The 20883-nt window shown below is 37.0% G+C and overlaps 1 protein-coding gene across 2 annotated transcripts in view; it reads left to right on the top strand.

Moving 5' to 3' along the window:
• ABCA12 (ATP binding cassette subfamily A member 12) overlaps positions 1 to 20193 on the top strand; it is a 174355-nt gene extending 154162 nt beyond the window's left edge. For both annotated transcript variants that reach the window (XM_077748646.1, XM_077748645.1), the window contains exons 42-53: positions 1769 to 1884; positions 2886 to 3045; positions 4175 to 4428; positions 6352 to 6556; positions 8898 to 9007; positions 9294 to 9435; positions 10821 to 10955; positions 12862 to 12965; positions 14389 to 14481; positions 15501 to 15606; positions 18237 to 18374; positions 19937 to 20193. In XM_077748646.1, coding sequence (XP_077604772.1) covers positions 1769 to 1884; positions 2886 to 3045; positions 4175 to 4428; positions 6352 to 6556; positions 8898 to 9007; positions 9294 to 9435; positions 10821 to 10955; positions 12862 to 12965; positions 14389 to 14481; positions 15501 to 15606; positions 18237 to 18374; positions 19937 to 20044 — 1671 coding nt within the window. In that variant the 3' untranslated portion in view covers positions 20045 to 20193. The remainder of the gene's footprint in view (positions 1 to 1768; positions 1885 to 2885; positions 3046 to 4174; positions 4429 to 6351; positions 6557 to 8897; positions 9008 to 9293; positions 9436 to 10820; positions 10956 to 12861; positions 12966 to 14388; positions 14482 to 15500; positions 15607 to 18236; positions 18375 to 19936) is intronic.
• Positions 20194 to 20883: the final 690 nt, after the last annotated feature.

Here is a 20883-nt window from a genome sequence, read left to right as displayed (position 1 = left end):
AGGTCATGATCTCACGATTCGTAAGTTCAAGCCCCGCGTCGGGCTCTGTGCTGACAGCTCTGAGCCTGGAGCCTGCTTCAGATTCTGTGTCTCCCTCTCTCTCTGCCCCTCCCCTGCCCATGCTCTGTCTCTCTCTGTCTCTGAAAAATAAATAAACATTAAAAAAAAAGAAATAAACAATAATTTGCATCAGACTTATAGTCAGATAGTTAGAGGAATAGTTAGAGGTCATCTCTGTGGTCTGAAGACCCAACTATATCAGATTCCCCAGGACATTTATTAAAATGCAGATTCCTGGCTCCACTCCAGACCTACTGGTTCTCCATCTTGGGGATGGAGCCAAGAGGATACACATTTTTAACAAAATCCTACGAGTTATTTTATGCATAATAAGGTTTGAGAGCCTCTATTGTAGGAAAAGAGAAATTAGCAAAATAGCCTTGCCCAATGGTACCAAATAATCGAGCTTATAAAAATTTAGTCAACTAATAGTAAAAACCTTGAAGTAGCAGTCCCTGATGAATGACACATTAGATACGACTAGTAGGGGCAATAAAGGATGAATTTAATTGACAGCTCTCTCATTTGCATAAAATAATCCCCAAATTCAGATGGTTTTTCTTGACTCCAAGTGCACCGGTATTGGCCAAAAGCCCAGGATGTGGTATGCAGTTGCCTGGTAATTATGGCAGAATTGTCTGAGTTGCTGTATAGATCGTTGGCTTGAAGAGCTGGAGAGTAATTAACTGCACATCTACTTTGTTAATGTATACAGTGAGGTCTGAAATGCCTTTGTTGAAGAAGTCAAATTTAAAAGAATGGTAATGACTCCTCTGGACTTCATAGGAGTTTTATGTTAAGAAAGCTTAAAGTACATACTTCTGCAAAGGGCTACTTACAACTCAGATATGTTGTCATATATCTGGTTCTCATTCCAATTTAGGAGATTCCCCTCCTCTCCAAATTAAATTACCATCTCTTTCAAAGTGTGCATCTTGCTGCAACCTGCACAGCATTTTGTTTTTCTGTTTGCCAGTAAAACACTGAGTTCTTTGCTCATGTACTGTGATTCCAAGAATGTGTGGAACCTGCCACCCCACTGTTTTACACTGAGTGGCTCACACTGATAACCAGGCCTTAGAAATCAGCCACCTGAGAGAGTTCCAGCATTCAAAATGAAATCAATACTTTGAAGACTGCGTCTAATACCAAGATACCTGACTATCTTATCTTCCTTACTGAACCTCTGTCACCGAATGATCCCGTCTCTGAGCCTGGAGGCAGGAACACCAGGGACTCCGTGTACATTTATAAAGATAGGAACTGGCTTGACCTCATATTACAGGAGACAAATCTAGAGTGAAATCAGTATAAAATAAGCTGAACTTGCAAGCAACGGGAACATAAATAAAAATTCATTCCTTCACATATTTCAAGGTCAACTTGTTATAGTTTTAACTATATGGGCTATTGATGTTTGGGGAAAAATAGTTGCCGTATTTTTTAAAATTCTTTTAAATGTTCATTTAAAACATTTTGAGAGAGAGAGAAACAGAGTGTGAGCAGGAGAGGGGCAGAGAGAGACAGAGACAGAGAATCTAAAGTGGGCTCTAGGCTCTGAGCTATCAGTACAGAGCCCAACGTGAGGCTCGAACCCATGAACCATAAGATCATGACCTGAGCCAAAGTCCAATGCTTAACTGACTGAGCCACCCCGGAGCCCCAAATATTTACCATATATTAAGCATTGTTTTACATATTCCCACAGGTCTTCTACTTGGTGCCTGTAGCATTTTCAATTGGTGTAATTGCAATTTTCAAGTTACCTGCCTTCTACAGTGAAAACAACCTAGGTGCCGTATCTCTCCTACTTCTGCTGTTTGGGTAAGCTGAAAGAAGAATTAACAGAATTAAATGTTCTGAGGCACAAACAGAACCTAAACCTCATTAGCTAATTTACAATTGTCTTGGGGTCTCCGTAGCCATAAGTGATGACTAACAATACATTATAGTTGCAAGTCCACAGTTTGTACAGTACAATACTTCTGAAAATGAGTGTTGTCATTATTAATAGTAATATCTAACATTAACGACTACTTACTGGGTACCAAGTGTCATGACTGACAATCTACACATGTAACATAAAACTGGATGTTTCAGAATGATCAGAAAAATTTACATACATGTGTGGATTTGTGTATTGACAAATCTTGAGTAATATATCACATTGTAAGGTATGTATCCTCATGTATATTTTATTTATATTTTTATAAATGTTCAACACACACACAATATCATTTACAGGTATTAGGGCCATACAGGTAGCACATATAATCAGTGCTTAGAACAGCAGTTATTTCTGCCCTGAATGCATGAGTAGTAGCCATTGACATAGCAGTGCAGCAGATGAAGGATTACATTGCCTCTAGTTCTTTGTCATTACCCCAAAGGTTGCTCAAGTATTTGCTCAAAGCAGGACATCCAGCTTCTGAGCTTTCTCCATCTGCTTAGCTAGCTTACAATAATGTCATTACTTTTCTTTAACTTTAAGTTATAAGATTTATATTGATTAAACTCCTATTTCTGAGAAAAAAAAATCTCCTAGATAGGATGACAGCATCTCTAGAAGGAATCCATTTGTAGTTATGATGATATAGAACTACCCAAGTTTCCTTAGAAGAGAAGCTTCTTACTGTTACTTTAAAAAATCCAAAGAATTTGTAAAAAAAAAAAAAATGTTTTTATAAAAAAGCTATAAGGCTTAGCAACATAACATCCCTAATGTTTATTTTCATTTTGGAGCCCTATCAAAGGTTTTGTCTGTTTGTTTGTTAAAGGATCATGATTAAGGCATAATTGTAATCCTTAGTGTTATTAACATACAGGTATGCCACATTTTCTTGGATGTACTTGCTGGCCGGGCTCTTCCATGAAACAGGAATGGCTTTCATTACTTATGTCTGCATCAACCTTTTCTTTGGCATCAATTCCATTGTTTCCCTGTCAGTGGTATACTTTCTTTCCAAGGAAAAGCCTAATGATCCGGTAAGGTCCATTATTAGTCTAGTAAACTTCAATAAATGTATGAAATGTTTCAACATGTTCAAGGTGAAAAGATTTTCTATATTTTGCATTCTCTAAATAGAAAAGAGGAATTTAAGTTAATTCTATTAAGTTTGGTAGAGGAGAAACTACAGCCTTTTAAGATTCTTTTAGGTTCCAAGTAGGTTAATGCATATGATTATATTTACCCAATGTCAAAACTATTGACATTCGAAAGGGCGTGAGTGGAGGTGAAATCAAATATATTGTACAACACTATAAAAATCATGTAACCTATTGGTCCAATGAACTTCTTACTCATTAACAAATTGTTATGGTATGGTAGTAACAAGGACAATGGCTTAGTTGTATGACTATGGGTTGAGATTTTTTTTTGTGACCATTCATAGAGAACAAACCTGATTCATTCCCTTTCAATCACATGATTGAGTCTACTTCACTGTAAGCATCACTTCCCATTCAGAGCTGACAATTATAATTAGTGAGAAGAGAAGCACAAACAGTGCTGGGTGATTCAATGGGAAAGAATAGAGAGGAAATGAAGTGAACTGAGGACAGACAGGCACACTCCAGGAGGAAGAAGACAATTCATGAGTTGCAAGTGGTTGGCCCAAGTGTGAATAACATGAAAATGAGCCATTGCTCCTCATGGAGACAGGTTGTCTGTCTTTCCATCTCACTTCACCATTTAGCTCCTCTTCAAGTAGGAATTACCTAAGGTTCTAAAACTTAACTGTACCAAATATCTCTTTTACTTAGGCACAACAAAGACCCTGCACCAGACCCCAGCACCTTGGCTATTTCTACATTCCTAGGATCTAAGGCAGGGCTGGAAGCGATTCTGCCTCCAGGGTGTGGCCTGATGCCTTAGATCATCTCAAGAAAACGATAATATTTTTCTGCTTGTATTTTAGTAATAAATCTCCACTGTTTTGTTTATAGTAAATATTAACATGTAAATTCAACAGATGTGTGAAATAATTACCAATCTAGATAAACGTCTCAAGTTTTAATATTTGTCCATATCACATTTGTCCACATCAGTTTTAAATTTTTGTCAATTTGTCAGAAGTCTAACGCTGAGCTTCATTTTTTTCCTCTCTTATTTCAGACTTTAGAACTTATTTCTGAAACCCTCAAGCGTATTTTCCTGATTTTTCCACAATTCTGTTTTGGATATGGTTTGATTGAACTTTCTCAACAACAGTCAGTACTAGACTTTTTGAAAGCATATGGAGTGGAATACCCAAGTGAAACCTTTGAGATGGATAAACTAGGTGCCATGTTTGTGGCTTTGGTTTCTCAGGGAACCATGTTCTTTTTGTTGCGGCTCTTAATCAATGAATGGCTAATAAAGAAACTCAGGTAAATAAAATGAAAACATCATGTTTGACATGCATGATAGAACTCAGTTCAAAATATTTAGGAAGGGGTCAATAGTGTAAACCTTTCCATTAGTAAAATGGAAATGTGCTCAAAAAAAACTTTAAAAAATTGTAACATAATTCACCACTCATTCCATTCAGTAAAGTTATCAAAGGTCACTGTGTGTCTGCAAGTATTATTATAGAGTGAGAGAATAAAATTAAAGAAGCACAATTGTTAGCCTTAAAGAGATTAAGATTCAGTGGTGGAGAGAAAATAAATACATAAACAAAAGATGGAGTGTTTGAATTGAGTTGAGTTGACCCAGCTGTTCCATTTCTGGGATTTTTTTCCCTACAGACATGCTCACACATATGCAGAATTATGTGTGTATAAAGTTATCCATCATTGCAACCATCCTTAATAGCAAAAGAATGAAAGCAGCCTAAATGTCCTCCATGTAAGGACTGGTTATATAAATTATATACATTTACATTTTTTCATAGGTAAAACACTGTGCAGTCATTAGAAAGATTGATATAGTTCTGTATGCAATATTTGGGATTGCTACTAATATTTATTAAGTGAAAAATGCAAAGTTCAAAACTTCATGTGAAGTATATCAGCATTTGAGTTAGAAAAGAACTAAAATTTATACATACATATGCATAGACTATCTCTAATTATGGGTACCCTGCTGAAGAGAACTCTATACAGTTGAAGGAAACTTACTTCTCACTATATATTTTTCAGTACCATTTTAATACATGATGTCCATGTATCACCTATTGAAAAATAAAACTTAGGTTAATAATAATAAAAATAATAACAAGAGCAAAGACCGAGAAAAAAATCTTGGGGTGTATTTGAGAAATGAGTAATTCAGTTTGATTAGAACACAGAATAAAGACAATGAAATAATAGGACATCAAGCATGTGGCTAGAGGACTATGGAGTCTATTGGATATCTGGTTAGAGAGATTATTTGGACTTTTTTCAACAAACAAATAATAGTCCAATAAATGTTTTGACCAGAAAGCAACGTGATCAAATGGTGCTTTAGGAGGTGTGATTCTGTGGAGGTCATGCAGATTAGAATGTAAGAGCCAGAGATACTGGAACAGCTTTAGGCTCTTGAAGAATTTAAGCGGGGAAACAATGAAAGCCTCTGATGGTAATAGAAATAGACAGAACATGATTGATGACTGGGTGTTACAAGGCATTTCCAGTTAGGAGACTGACTACATGTATAGATTTTGGAATGGGGAAGATTCAAAGAAAACATCACAGGTGGAGTCTCTGGGGATATCATTAAAAGAAACAGGGACATTAGGAGGAAGACCTGAAATGATTTGTTGGGTTCTTAAATTTTGTTTGGGTTGGTTTGCTTTAAGCATACGTTAAGAAGGTACTGAGGTGGGTTAGAGAATGTTTTCAGGGCTGATAACCTTAATATATTGCCTACGTACTAGGTAAGACATTCGCAGTAAACAAAACATAGAGGGACATTCATGTCATTGATGATAAAAGAAGAAACAAAAATGATTTTTTTTAAAAAAGATGATCATTGATCATGGGCTTATAAGTATTGGGTCTTCATAATGACTCTGATCTCACTTTTAGGAAGTAACTTTCAAACCCAAACTGGCGTCCTTGTTACTAAAATTAGGATTCTGAGTTATAACAGTAGATCTGTAAGCATTTTAGGCATGGAAAGCACAAGTTATTTTTCAAATATCAAACTGAATATGGTGAAGAGCATCTATACTAATTTTTAACTTATTTAAGTAGCATAATACATAGCAAATTTGAAACAAGCTTAGTGTGTGATTGCATGCTTTCAGTGAGGTGAGAACGCATTAAAACATGTTGAAATTGCCATTTCAAAATAATTGATGCAGAATCACTGGGTCTGTTTTTTAGACTCTTCTTCCGAAAATTTACTTCTTCTCCTGTAATGGAGACAATAGATGAAGATGAAGATGTACGAGCTGAGAGATTAAGAGTGGAGAATGGTGCAAGTGAATTTGACCTGGTCCAGCTCCATCGTCTTACAAAGACCTACCAACTTATCCACAAAAAGATTATAGCTGTAAACAACATCAGCATTGGCATACCTGCTGGGGAGGTGAGGAAACTGCTCTGTTCCTAACTGTCCTTTATATTGGCATGTTAAGTCACAAAGATCTTTATCTTTTCCTATTTTTTCTAGAAATACGGAAGTCAACCTCCGAATATATTTTTTTAAATGTTTTATTTATTTCTAGGAGAGAGAGAGAGAGACAGCGTGAGCAGGGGAGGGTCAGAGAGAGAGGGAGTCACAGACTGAAACAGGCTCCAGGCTCTGAGCTGGCAGTCAGCACAGAGCCGGACGCGGGGCTCGAACCCACGAACCGTGAGATCATGAGCTAAGCGAAAGTCGGACGCTTAACTGACTAAGCCACCCAGGCGCCCCAACCTCCAAATATTTTGATGGATTTTGTATATACAATATACACATGTCCATATGTTACTTATTCTCTAAGTCTTCCCTCTGGTCAGGGAGGATTCACCACACACCTAGTCCTAAACCCTGCCCACACTACCTACTGTCCTCCCTGGGCTGGACTTTCAGTCAAGAAGCCTGTGCAGGGTGCTGTCTTCTGTTGGAGGCTGGCTCTGGCTGGGTCCCTGGGTCCCTGAAGGATGAAAGGTGTCGGTGAGGGAGGGATGAGAGAGCCCCGGAGATTCTTTCTGATCACCAGGCAGGCATCTCCGCTCTGACTGGGGCTCAACTTTATTTTATAATTAAGTGTTTGGGGGACGACACAGAAGTGGCATTTGCCTTAGACAATGATTTCTGATGACAAACTTCGTTGATATGTAAGAATTTCCCAGAAGATAGATTTGTAGAAGACTCATGCATAACCTTTATCAACAGTGATTGAGTTAAGTGATTTAGATGCTTATCCTATGGAGAAGGAAGGTATCTTTAGCATAGAAGACAATGTTTTTAGCGTAAAAAGGGTGAAGTTACTTCTTTGTGAGCAGGGGTCAATAGCTTGTTTAAGGAGTATTAAGAAAAACAGGTCTTTCAGGAAACACCTTTGCTCCCATAATCACAAAAGAAGTTCCTCAATAGGTTCCTTCACAGGGAGCAATCAGCATACTCAAGGCCAGAATAAGTGACTCACAAATGCCTTGGGGGGCTAGTGCTCCAAGCAGAAACAATTGGGTGGGGGTGGATATCTGTCCTTAACTCTAAATTAGGCTCTTTGTCTCAGAGCCAGACTCAATTGTAACTTGTGTTCTTAGCCCCCTTTATTATGTAAGTCTTGGATCTGCAAGGCCCATAGGAAGAGCCTTTTGACAATCATCCACAGTGCTTTCATCTGAAATCTCTTTTGAAAAGGCAGGAATATGCTTTTCCTTATGAGCAATCTGTGTGGGGAATATTGGTCTGATTTGGAATATTGTGAGGTCTGGTCAATACCCGCAGGCTCATTTCCAACATGAGCCAGTAGTGGCAGAAGGAGATACCAGTTTTCGTTTCTCATGGCAGGAGCTGTGCAAACACTGTCATTTCCTCGCTGTGACTTACATCCAGTGAGGCCGGTGCGGCTCCCAGCAGTCTTCAGCTTTTAGTTTTCAGCCCCCCATGAAAGTCAGCATGAAGAGATCCATTGTCAGAAGTGAGGTCCTAGGGACACCTGGGTGGTTCAATTGGTTAAGCGTCTGACTTGGGCAGTTAAACATCTGACTTGGCTCAGGTCATGATCTCACGGTTTGTGGGTTCAAGTCCTGCATTGGACTGTGCTGTCAGTGTAGAGCCTGGAGCCTGCTTCAGATCCTCTGTCTCCTTCTCTCTCTGCCGCTCCTCTGCTCATGCTCTCTCTCTCAAAAAATAAAAATATATTAAAAAGTTGCTTTTAATAAGAAAAAGAAGCAAGTTCCTAGAACTGCATTCATATTTATTCTTGCCATTTTTTAGAAGAAATATTAAGCCAGCTTTGAAAAGAAAAAGAAAATGAGGGCATTTCCCTTAGTTTTTTGAGGAGAGCTGCAAACCACATGCATCCAGTCTATTCAACAGCATAAAGAAATTATTGCTTCAGTGGCTTATTCACTAGGGTGATTTTGTATGAATAATGTGAAATCTATAAATATAATTACTTTTTCAAGTTAGCATATCTTACTTATGGAATGTTTTGTCATGTCACACAGATAATATAATATGTAAAACAGGTCTTATGTATATATTACAAATGTTCCGATGGTTAAAGGAAAAAAAAAGGTATGTAAGTAACCATTTGTTTTAAAAGAGAAAATTTTATCAAATGCCAGAACACTACAATATTCATGAATAATTCCAGGGACTTATTTTTCTTTGTAATTCATTTCACCCAGGGAAAAAGAAGAAACAGATAGTAGCATGTCTTTGGTTTGGATTAAGATTTACATCTTTTTTTTCTCTCTCTCCCCCAAACCAGTGCTTTGGCCTTCTTGGGGTGAATGGAGCAGGAAAGACAACTATCTTCAAGATGCTGACAGGAGACATAATTCCTTCAAGTGGAAACATTCTGATCAGAAATAAAACTGGGTATGGAAAACCATGGTTTCAACTTATCAAGCACAACATAATTATATGAAAAAAATAATTAAAATGAACTCTTCGTTATTTTGTAGATTTAGTATTACCTCCTTAGGGAAGAAACAGCTATTTTGTTCTCTAATTTTTAAAACTTTAAGGATGATACAATGGTGGGGTTATTTTACCTCTTTTTATTAGAATCACCAATCACCAAGACCAACGTAGAGCTGGCTTCCCAGCTTTTGGGGGATACCTTTTGAAACTCCTCTGTGTGTCTTCGCTTCTCTCGATGCAGATCTTTGGGCCATGTTCACTCACACAGCTCATTAGTTGGATACTGCCCTCAGGAAGATGCCTTAGATGACCTGGTATCGGTGGAAGAACATTTGTATTTCTACGCGAGAATACATGGAATTCCAGAAAAAGATATTAAGGAAGTGAGTATAAGTGTGAAAAACTAGTTCATTTGAAAACCATTATTGTTTCAGCTCCCCGGCTCCTCAACTCTCAAGACTAAGTTGGTATTCCCTCTTCTCAGTGACAATTGAGACAGTCTTAGCTTAATTGTGTGTATCATATATACACCTATGACTCAGCTTCAGAAGCCCCTTGACCTGTGTTTGGCCAGTTACCTTTTTTTCCAATTTTTTTTATTTTTATTTTTGAGAGAGAGAGAGACAGCGTGAGCAGGGGAGGGTCAGAGTGAGAGGGAGACACTGAATCAGAAGCTGGCTCCCGGCTCTGAGCTAGCTGTCCGCAGAGCCTGGTGCGGGGCTCAAACCCATGAACCGTGAGATAATGACCTGAGCAGAAGTCAGACGCTTAACCGACTGAGCCACCCAGGCGCCCCTGCCCAGTTACCTTTTAAGAACTATCCAGTAAAGGATCACACTTGCCTGAGGCTCTGAGGCTCTGACATCTGCACATCCTTTAGTGTTTTGATAAGTTTTGAAACATGCAAGCTGCCCACATAAAATAGAATAGCTTCCATTTTGATTTCTTAAACATGGTCTTGGGCTTCACTGCAATCATTTGCCTTTTTAATGGAATGGCTAACGCTTAGGGCAGTCTCCTCTATTTCTGCAACCCTGAGGATCTGTGCAAATCCTCCTAGGATTCTGCTATTTACCAGAGCTGTTTAACAACAGAAATAGCCTCAGGAACTCATGATTCCTAAATTAATGTGCTAAAGTTTTGATAATGGGTCAGTTTTAAATAGACACAAAGCTTTTGTGACAACTCGCCCCCCTAGTAAGAAGAAAGAACAGTAAGGACAGTCAATGAGAAACCTGCCTTGTGAAGGGTCATGTTCAGTTTTAGCTCTTTGAAGTTTTATAAAGAAATCCTGCAGAAAAGTACAGTCTGCAATTGTAAACACACACACGTTTGGAGAGGAAAATCCCATTTGAAAATGAGCCTCCACGGAATTGTTTTTATCTCTTTAAATAATTTTCATTTGTAGGTGGGCCTTTAAAAGTAAAAATAGGGGCACCTTGGTGGCCCAGTCAGTTAAGCATCTACTCTTGGTTTCGGCTCAGGTCATGATCTCGGGGCTTCATGGGTTGGACCCCTGGATTGGGCTGTGTGCTGGCAGCGTGGAGCCTGCTTGGGACTCTCTCTCTCCCTCTCTCTCTGCCCCTGCCCCATTCATGTTGTCTCTGTCTCTCTCAAAATAAAGAAAGAAACTTAAAAATATTAAATAAAAAAAATTAAAGTCTACGTTGGGTTTAAATGTTTGAACTTTTTTCAGGTATGTATTTCTTCATTATAGAACTTTCTTTCACAAGCATCTTTTCCTCTAACTCCTGTTTTCCACCCACAGACCGTTCATAAACTCCTTAGGAGACTTCACCTGATGCCCTATAAGGACAGAGCTACCTCTCTGTGCAGTTACGGCACAAAAAGAAAATTATCCACCGCCCTGGCCTTGATAGGGAAACCTTCCATTTTGCTGCTGGTAAGAGGACCATTGTGGAAAAGGCGACTACATAGTTAGATTCACATGTCCAATAGTATGCACAGCATTTTATTATCATTGTTGCCATAAACCTTTAGTGAGGTCTCACAATGTGCTGGTTATTTTGCAAAACACTTTACATATACTATCTCATTAAAGGGATTTATATCAGCAAAGAGCTATGGCTCAGGGTGTCTCAAAAGAGACACTTGTCAGGGGAAGAGGAAATGGCCAAACCAAATTCAGGATATTCTAATGAGTAAGTGAAGTTACAAAATATGGGTGAACTTGATTACCTATTATTGAAGAAAGCTGTTAGTGACTCATCAGGTGAACCAATGTATTTCCCAATTTCTTCTAGAAAGGATAGACCCATTTTAGGGCAACGTGTTGTGCTAAAATTTCATTTTCTTGTGACTTAAAAATATGAGTTACCTAGTTGGGGATGTGATTGACAATATGCCTTTCTATTTTATTTGAATTTTTTTGGAGGTAAGAAATGCATTCCACGTTTATATTTTGGTTAAAAGCTGGAAAATTAAATTCATCACTGGAAACATAATTACAGATAGAGGTGATGTGGCATCCTGCTCGCCACACCAAACATTGAAAGTGTTTATTTATGAGGAAGGAACTTTTCCTTATTTTGGAAGATCTCCTTCATTCAAGGAACTCCAGACTTCACAAGAGCTTTAACCATATGCAATACAAATTCAGTTAGTTATAAATCACCACATTATTCCAGGGGTTAAGTCAGACAGAGAACCAAATCATTTAAACTGCCCAGCTAGAGTGAATACACAACATATCTTTCTATAATACCAGAAGCTTATAGCGCATTACCTCCCTGCCAATAGATGCTTATGGCAGAATTTTATTGTCTAAGTGTCCAAGTGTCCCCTAGATTGAACAGAACAATCCTTAGGCACCCCCGTGAGATAATAGATGCAAAGTACTTTAAAATGTTTAAACGTGTTATGCAAATTTTATGTATTAATGAGCTGAAGTGAAATACAGGCTATGAGAGAAAGCTATTATATTTTCTGCCATATGCATTTGCCTTCTATGCTATTATCTTCAAAAATAGAAGCAATGACAAGACATCCTTTACTGTTTCCCCAAATCAATATTCCTTCCTTTCTTTAACCTCTTACTATAAAAGACAAGCCTCAGATAATCCTGTATGACTACTTTCCACTCCAAATTTGTATTTTTTAATTATTACCTAAACTTGACCTAGAATATGTTAATTTAATCATCTCTTAGGATCTAGTATTCCTTGTTTAGGTCATCCATTTTTCTACATTTTGCATTTTATGTCTGAACAATTTTTCAAAACACCATTTATTTTAAAATACAGTTTATATTTTCTACATGACAATTTCTACAAATTTTATTTTAATTTCCCCCCAAAGAGTATTAAATTTCAATTAATAGCAAAGAATTTATAATATACCTGAAACATATTAACTGGAAAATCAGGTTGTGTTCTCTGTGCAACACATGCCACGTTATTCCTCATGCCACAATTCTGCTCTCAGGATCAAGGTAGCAATCTTGTTGATGTAGCTTCAAATACACATGTGACAATGTAGTATTAAATGCAAAAACTCTGCTTTGTCAGTAGTTGAAGCAGAATTTTTTCCAAAGAAATACGAGACAAGTGTAAAGTAACAGGGTGTCAGCTTCAACTGAGACACTTTTTAAAACAGATTGACAATTTTAAATGATTAATTTTGAGCTTTCTGACAGCAACAGAAAGAAGCCTATTAAGTATAAAACAAGTTAGTCACAGGACTTCGCTAAGTGATTTCTCTTCTAGGCAAGTGAGACGCAGTGATTCATGTAAAGAACCTCATCAAAAATTAATTAATTTGATAAATTTTTCTTGTAACTCTCTATTAAGGATGAGCCGAGCTCTGGGATGGACCCTAAGTCAAAACGGCACCTGTGGAAGATCATTTCAGAAGAAGTGCAGAATAAATGTTCCGTCATCCTCACATCTCACAGGTAAACTGAGCAGGAGAACATTGAAGTCATTGACAGCCCTTTAGGTTGAGAGACGGGAAGAGGTAATCCTATGTAATATATATTGATAATGAATTACCACAACTGGATAAAGTATTTTATGTTCATGGTCACAGGGACGAGTCAGGCAGGTTTCATGTGAGAATGCAGCTCCTGTGGCTGGTCGGACATTCTTTTTAAAAACAAATTTCTCTTGAATTGAGAGGGATTTATGACTCTCTTAATTTGGCTAGGACTCCTTACTGTGTATCACATAAAGTTCATCTTCCTCAGCTGTAGTATGCAAGGCCTTTTATTGTCTGGCTTCACCTAAAGTTCCAGTCTTTTTTTTTTTTTTTTTCCTAATGACACTCTCTCCTCTCAATCTGAATGACGAGTGGTTCCACATATACTCACTGCCTTTCTTATTACCCTCTCCTTGGCTGTGCTTTCTACCTGAAATCGTCTTTTCACAAAGTCCAAATTTTTTTACTGTTTGTTTGTTTATTTATTTATTTATTTATTTTTGAGAAAGAGAGAGAGAGAGCACACGCGTGAGTGGGAGAGGAGAGAGAGAGGGAGAGAGAGAATCCCAAGCAGGCTTCCTGCTGTCAGCTTGGAGTCCGACATGGGACTCAATCCCACAAACCATGAGATCATGACCTAGGCTGAAATCAAGTGTCAGATGCTCAACCAACTGAGCCACCCAGGTGCCCCCCCAAAATACAAATTCTAATCTCCCAGTCTTCCTTGAAATAGACCTTTCCCATCAAGTAAATAAAAATGCTGCTGAAGCACTTTTTCTGTGCCTTTCTTATAAGGTTAGCCATGTATTAAAGTCACCTTTCACTGCAATTATCATAGGAAAAATTCTAGATTGGTTTATAATTAAGAGACTTTTTCATATTCTGGCTATGCCCCACACACTATATGTTCTGAAACCAATCTTTTCATTACCATTCACTTCTGTAGGAAGTGGAGAGGATCTCCACCAGTTAACATAGTTCTAGAAATGAGAGATTATATAATCAAGTATAGGTTAACTAGTTATAAATAAAAAAGCATAAAAGCCAACTGAATATGGAGTATGAAACATCATGAAAAAAAGCTCAGGATTATTTTGGAAACATTTCTCAGCAAATGTAGGTCTTGAGCCTAAGCTTAAAAGAGGTTGAAAGAAATACTGCATTTGATGAGAGGGCACTCCAGGTGAGAGAGATGGCTTCAAGCTGGAGAATAAAGAGTAATAAACCCTATGTGAAGACATTTAATTTATATTTTAAAATGTATTTTTTTGTGTCCTTCAAGGGAAAAGACATTTTAAGGAACTAAAATAGTATTTTCAAGGTGCCATAATGAAACAGTTAAGCTTATGCTTATGAGCACTTCTCTGTGCCCAGAATTCTGATGTGATTCTGTCTTTCAGCATGGAAGAATGTGAGGCTCTCTGTACCAGGTTGGCCATTATGGTGAATGGAAGGTTCCAATGTATTGGATCTTTGCAGCATATAAAGAGCAGGTGAAGAACAATGGCATTGTTTGACATATGGTGTGGGGAAGTCAATCTAACAGTATTATCTATACCTACTTTTGAGGATTACTCAGCAGCCTGTGCTGTAATGTAGTAAAACTGGAAAGAAAAAGTTGGTCATCAGTTTACCTTAAAGTTAAATTANAAAAACTACGACAAAAATACTCTCAGAAAGCAGCTTCTAAGAGTTTACTCAATAAGAAATTAGACCTTCACAAGTACATGAAGGCATAGATTTTTATCTAGCATGTTCATCTGCCATTTTCACAGGCTTTCAAGTAAGTTATTTAACATTTTTACTGCATTCAAAACCTTTTAATCAAGAATACATTGGGGAAACGTGCATAAATATCATATAATCAAATTAAAATTAAATTAAAATTTTCAGAGTGCATATGCACTTACATGTATTCATGTTAATCTCCAAACTTCAGGGTGTTACTTTATAACTTTATCTGTACAACTTGGTTTTCTTATAAGATAGTATTAACCAAAAGGGAAAAAGGGTGAAAGAGGCCTTATACATTTTCCCAGAGAGTGTTGTGACTTGTTTATAAAACTCTGTATTTGGGCAAACAGCTAGCATATTGATTTATTATTCATTTTTAAAACCTCAATGACTTTAATCCTCACTTTTGACACCAAATATCCAAAGACTTGCCCTTTAAGACCTTGTTTTCTTTAAATTAGAAAGTATTTAACCCCGGATATTGACATCAATCACCAGTTCATCAATGTCAAAGAAAGCAAGATTTCATGTTTTCTTTCTAATGCAGCTGTGGTCTAAGGAGTGTGACTTTGGATAGTGGTAGAACTAAATAAAAAATGATGGCAATGCACTATTTCCAGGTGCAACGTACCCTGAACTTTTATGGCAAAATGACAGTCTTCATATAAGTAGAGGGGCTATAATGGTCAGCTTGGGTCCTGTTTCATTACCTAGATTTCCTGGGGAGCTATTTCAACAAAATGTAACTCAAACCACATTTTGCACTTTTTCTTTCTAGGTTTGGGCGAGGATTTACTGTCAAGGTTCACTTGAAGAATACCAAAATGAGCATGGAGGCCCTCACAAGGTTTATGCAACTGCACTTTCCAAAAACATACTTAAAAGTAAGAAATTGTCCTGCCTCTTGGTCTTGGCTGGTTTTGGTAGTCATAATTGCATAGGATATTTGCTGTTTTTTAGTTGAGTATAGCTTTACTATTAATGTTAATATATTTATTAGTTCAAGATATATAAGATACTCTGAAACATACTTACTATGAACAAATAGAATCCTCAAATTAATTATATAATTTTGTAGCTATTTTAAAGTTATGTAGTCCTGGGGTACCTTTCTGGCTCAGTCTGTAGAGCATGCCACTCTTGATCTTGGGGTTATTACTTCAAACCTCACATTGGGTGTAGAGAGCTTACACTAAAATAAGTATATACGTACATACATAAAATGTAGTCTTTATATATCTTTTTTACTTATTCTTCACAAAGGCTTTATGACCATACTATTAGTTTTTGAGTTGTAAAAATAAAAGAGTTTACTAGTTATATATGTTAAGGGATTGAGGGAAGACAGATATTATATGACCAAGAACATTTCTTCTTACAAAAAAAAAAAAATTACAGAGTTCCAGAATGTCACAGCTGCAAAAGATTATCTTCTTTGTTCCTCTCATTTGGAAAATAAGCCCACAATGGTTTGAACAGGACTGCTTGGAAATCAAGTTAAGTCCCATGTTAGTTGAAACATAATTCAATTAATTTCATCTTATATATACATACCCATAGGATGGACAGGCACAGATATATGTGTATATATCTCACACTGTACATACTTAAATAAATGCACATGACAAAACACTATCCTTATAACATCTTTGATGTACTGGTAGTTTGTACATGATGGTTATAGCCAATGTTTTTAACAGAAATCAGGTGTGTAAGGGTGGAAAGAAATTTAAAGAGGGGCCCAAATCTGGCTCTGCCTGTGTGATTTCCAGCAAGACATTTAAAGTCTTTGAACTTCATTTTTCTCCTTTGTGAAATAGGAGTAATGACATCTACTTCACAAAATTGGTATGAGAAATAAATGATAAAATGTGCACAAAGCTACTTCATAAACTATAAGGTACCATAGTAATGTGACGTGATTGTAGAGAGTAAAATAGAGTGCATTTTTTAAAACCATTCTTTTATCTCTGTAAAATACCTTTGCCTAGGCCTCCCAAACCTGGCTAACTTCTTCAAGAAACAATAGCTTTTATGATTCTTATCAAAGTCTATTTTCAACCATCTAAATTAAAATCAAATTTAAAAATTAAAGGACACTTTGCACAAATCACATTGGCCATAGTGCTTTTTCTTTTGGTGAATTTATGAGTTGAAATATGTGTTTACTCACTGAGTGATGAGATTACATTCACCCTGGTCTGTTTCTTGTGGGGCCAGGGCTACACAAAGCAAATGCAGTGATCACAAAAGTCTCATTTCTTTCTAAGCCCATTCTTTACAAGTATGTGGTGGTTTCTAGATCTCTAGAAGGGAAATAGCAAAAGCAACATTTTGGGAATAAAAATAAGTAAGATAGCCTGATTGTGGTGACAGGTGTGATGCATGCAGTCAATAAGAGGAGCTAGGGAATGAGCACAGGAATAGAAGAGAAGGGGTTTCCACTAACACATGTCTTGAATACCAGGTGAAATACAGAGTCTTGATCCATATAGGTTGCAGGGGTATATTCTTGATCAAATAGTGGTTAGGAAATATTATCCTAGCTGCTTTGTGCCAGAATGTATGAATGTCTATAGTATCCAGGCCACAGAAGAGGCTGTAACAGTTGCTTAGATATGGAGCAGTGGTCGGTCATCAAGTTAATAACATTGATGGTGCAAATAGAGAGGAATGGTTTAAATCTGAGAGTCATTTTAGACGAAACACAAATAGAATATGCTAACTGTTAAATATATAGAAAAGTAAGGTGTTAAAGATGCTCCAAGAAAACAATAGATTACTAAGTAGATAGTGATACTATGGACTAATAAAGAAATTGAAAAGAATTTTCAGGTGAGTTAAGAAAGAAAATGGCATATTATAATGAGATTTTTTAATAAGCAATGCTTTTGAAATCTAGCATCATTAGCCAATATAAATTGAAATTAATCCATAGCCTTTTAGACCAATTCTAACATTATAACAAAAAAAAATTCTAAATGCGATCTCTGAAAAAAACCTTAATGTGAGCTGAGCATAATCTGACCTCTAAAATACCATTTCAGGGAGTGCCTGGGTGGCTCAGTCAGTTAATCATCCAACTTTGTCTCAGGTCTTGAGCTCATGGTTCATGGCCCCGTGTCGCAGCCTGAGCCTGCTTCAGATTCCACGTCTCCCTCTCTTCCACTCCCCGACTCTCACTGTGTCTCTCAAAAATAAATAAACATTAAAAAAAATTAAAATGCCATTTCACAGTATGTTTTTCTAGGCAAAACTGTGATGACTTTATAAGTGCACAGGAATGTAGAATACTTTGGAATATTCATTAGGTTTCTAATTTGTTTCCTCTTTGACATTCATAAACTTTTCATCTCCTCTGCAGGTTGTTAGCTTCAAAACACAGCCATCGTTTATACTGCTGCATCATTTGGAATGTATTTTAGTATTTTCCTTAGCTCTTGGTCAAGTTATGTCTAGTCAACTCAGTATGTCCTGACATCGCAGAATAAATTGTTTTCCTTGGTTCCCACAGGATCAGCACCTCAGCATGCTAGAATATCATGTGCCTGTCACAGCAGGAGGAGTGGCAAACATTTTTGATCTGCTGGAAACCAACAAGACTGCTTTAAATATCACCAATTTCTTAGTGAGTCAGACGACCCTGGAAGAGGTAAGCTGGATACCACTATCCAAGAGCATAATGTCACATAGTAATTATTACACAGTCTGGGTATTTCTTTTTAATAACATTCAATTTGTTTTTAATTCAACTGGTATCTAAGCTCACACCTGAAAAACTTAGCTTAATTTGTTTCTTTTTTTTAAATGTTTATTTTTGAGAGAGAGAGAAAGGGAGGGAGGGAGAGAGAGAGAGAGATGGTACAAGTTGGGGAGAGGCAGAGAGAAGGAGATAGAGAATCCCAAGCAGGTTCTGCTCCATCAGCACAGAGCCCAACATGGGGCTCGATCCCATGACAGTGAGATCATGACCTGAGCCTAAATCTGGAGTCAGATGCTTAACTGACTGAGCCACTAAGGCACCCCAGCTTAATTTATCTCTAGCTGTATTTTGGGATGTTCAAAAAAGGTGTGAAAAGCATGAACTATTTTTAATGGAGAAAAAAAGATGTTTCCTTTCTATAAGACATTTATATCCATTAGGTTGTATGAATATTTAAAGCAACAAAATGTTATTTCCACCTATAAAACAAATAGATGTTAACACTTTGCTTACTTTATTCTCGATAAGTTTCAGTCTTATTATCCATCTTCGATAGGTTTCTTAAATGACATTTCTATTGATTGGCTTCCTGGGTTAGCATAAGATGGAGGTTTCTAGAATTTGGTATCAGACCTTTAGATCTGCTAGAGTCAGGCAACCAAAGTGGTAAATGCAGATTTTTTTGTTTTACTCACATCATCTGTCTTAATTTCATTACATCAATAACTAGAGCCTTTGTGGTCATTCTTCACCATCTTTGCACAGTGTTATTTTTGTACAGCTCCACCAAGCTGATGTATAGAACAGTTCATTGCATCCACCGTCACAATGGGTCTGAACATTAAGCTGTAGAGGCCTTGGAATGTTGCATTTTGTGGAAAATTTTTTATTGGGGCTTCAGGCAATTATGGTTTTACTGACCCAGAAAATTTAGCCTTTGATGTATAATCAACTACCAGGACCATGTCATACACAAAATAGACTCTTAATAGTTTCTGGAGGAATCTATGACTAATAGACTTAATGATTTTAAACCAAATAATAAAGTTCTGCCTGTTAAATAACCAGCTTACTGAACATAATGTTAATATGGGCTTTCTTTACAAATTTTGTTTTAGCACATTAATTCTTGAAACTAATGAAATTTCTCTTAAAGTCATCTTACAAACATTTGATAATGGCTTGGCTTGGGTTCCTGTATTATACTTGATAGAGATGTTAATGTAGATCATATAAATACAGATATGTGGTTATAGATATTTAACTATAGCTTTAGATTTATATTATGATTACAGTTGTAGTTACAGGTTTTATTTTCAAAGCCCAGTTAAACTTGAGTATCTAAATGGACTACAAGTGAGAGTGTGTATATATGTATAGACATGTCTCTATAATATCTAGTTTTCCTATTTTCTCTTTTACTGTGTGTGTGTGTGTGTGAGAGTGAATTAACCTTATTTCTTCCTTTGGCTTACCAAACAGTAATGACTTTATTTCCCTTGAAAAATTAGGTCTTCATCAACTTTGCCAAAGATCAAAAGTCCTATGAAACAGCTGATACCAGTAGCCAAGGTTCCACCATAAGTGTTGACTCACAGGATGACCAGATGGAATCTTAGGACCTCCAGCAAAGTCAATGTCAGCAAGTGGCCAGTGGCTTCCTTTTAAGGAAGAGTCACAGAAGATATCACTTCCTCAAGCTATCTTAATTTTAAAGTATTATACTGAGTGGAAGGTGCAATTGTATAACACTAGCAAGTAACTGTAAGTGGAAGTGGAAAGTTGTTTTTTTTGTTTGTTTGTTTGTTTGTTTTGGTTTTTTTAAGGTCAGTGAATGTTGTTGCTACTGAAATGAATTCCGGAATACTCAGAACTGTGAGCATACTAATGTATGTGTTGATGGTCACTATGCAAGGTGAAACCATTTGAAGATAAATGTCTTAATTTATTACTTTCAATAAAAAGACAGCTTAAAAAGCATGGTTATTAGTAGCTGAAAAGTAAGAGTGGAGAAGAAAAGTAAGATAGTTTGGGGTGGAGAGAACTGAGAGAACAAACAAAGTAATTTATTTCCAGAAAATAACAGAATGAGAATCATCATTGGATACAGATTAATATTGTTAGTAAACAGTGGACACAATGTCTGCAAGGTGTGTATGTCATTTCCAGTGCCTGTAAATATGTGGGGATATACTGAACCCCAGAAAAGTGCCTTTCTGCAAGAATGCCATAGGAGGGCAGTTTACCCTGGTGGTAAACAGAACTTAGATTTATTCCTGCTGGGCCTTAACAATAGTTAACATCCTGAGCAGAGGAAGAAGCTACTTGTTCTTCAGGGGAAATGGGTGTGTCAGCTGAACAGACACAAATCCTAGAAACTGGTAGAAAATTCATTTGCTGCTGGCAGGCAACATTTTTTTTTTAAGCTCTTACAGAAACCCTCACATTGTGGGTCTCT

This window comes from Crocuta crocuta, unplaced genomic scaffold (assembly GCF_008692635.1).
Source record: "Crocuta crocuta isolate KB4526 unplaced genomic scaffold, BGI_CrCroc_1.0 scaffold229, whole genome shotgun sequence".
Lineage (NCBI taxonomy): Eukaryota > Metazoa > Chordata > Mammalia > Carnivora > Hyaenidae > Crocuta > Crocuta crocuta.
Note: the sequence above shows the minus strand (reverse complement) of the source record. Positions and strands in the feature narration are given on the sequence as shown.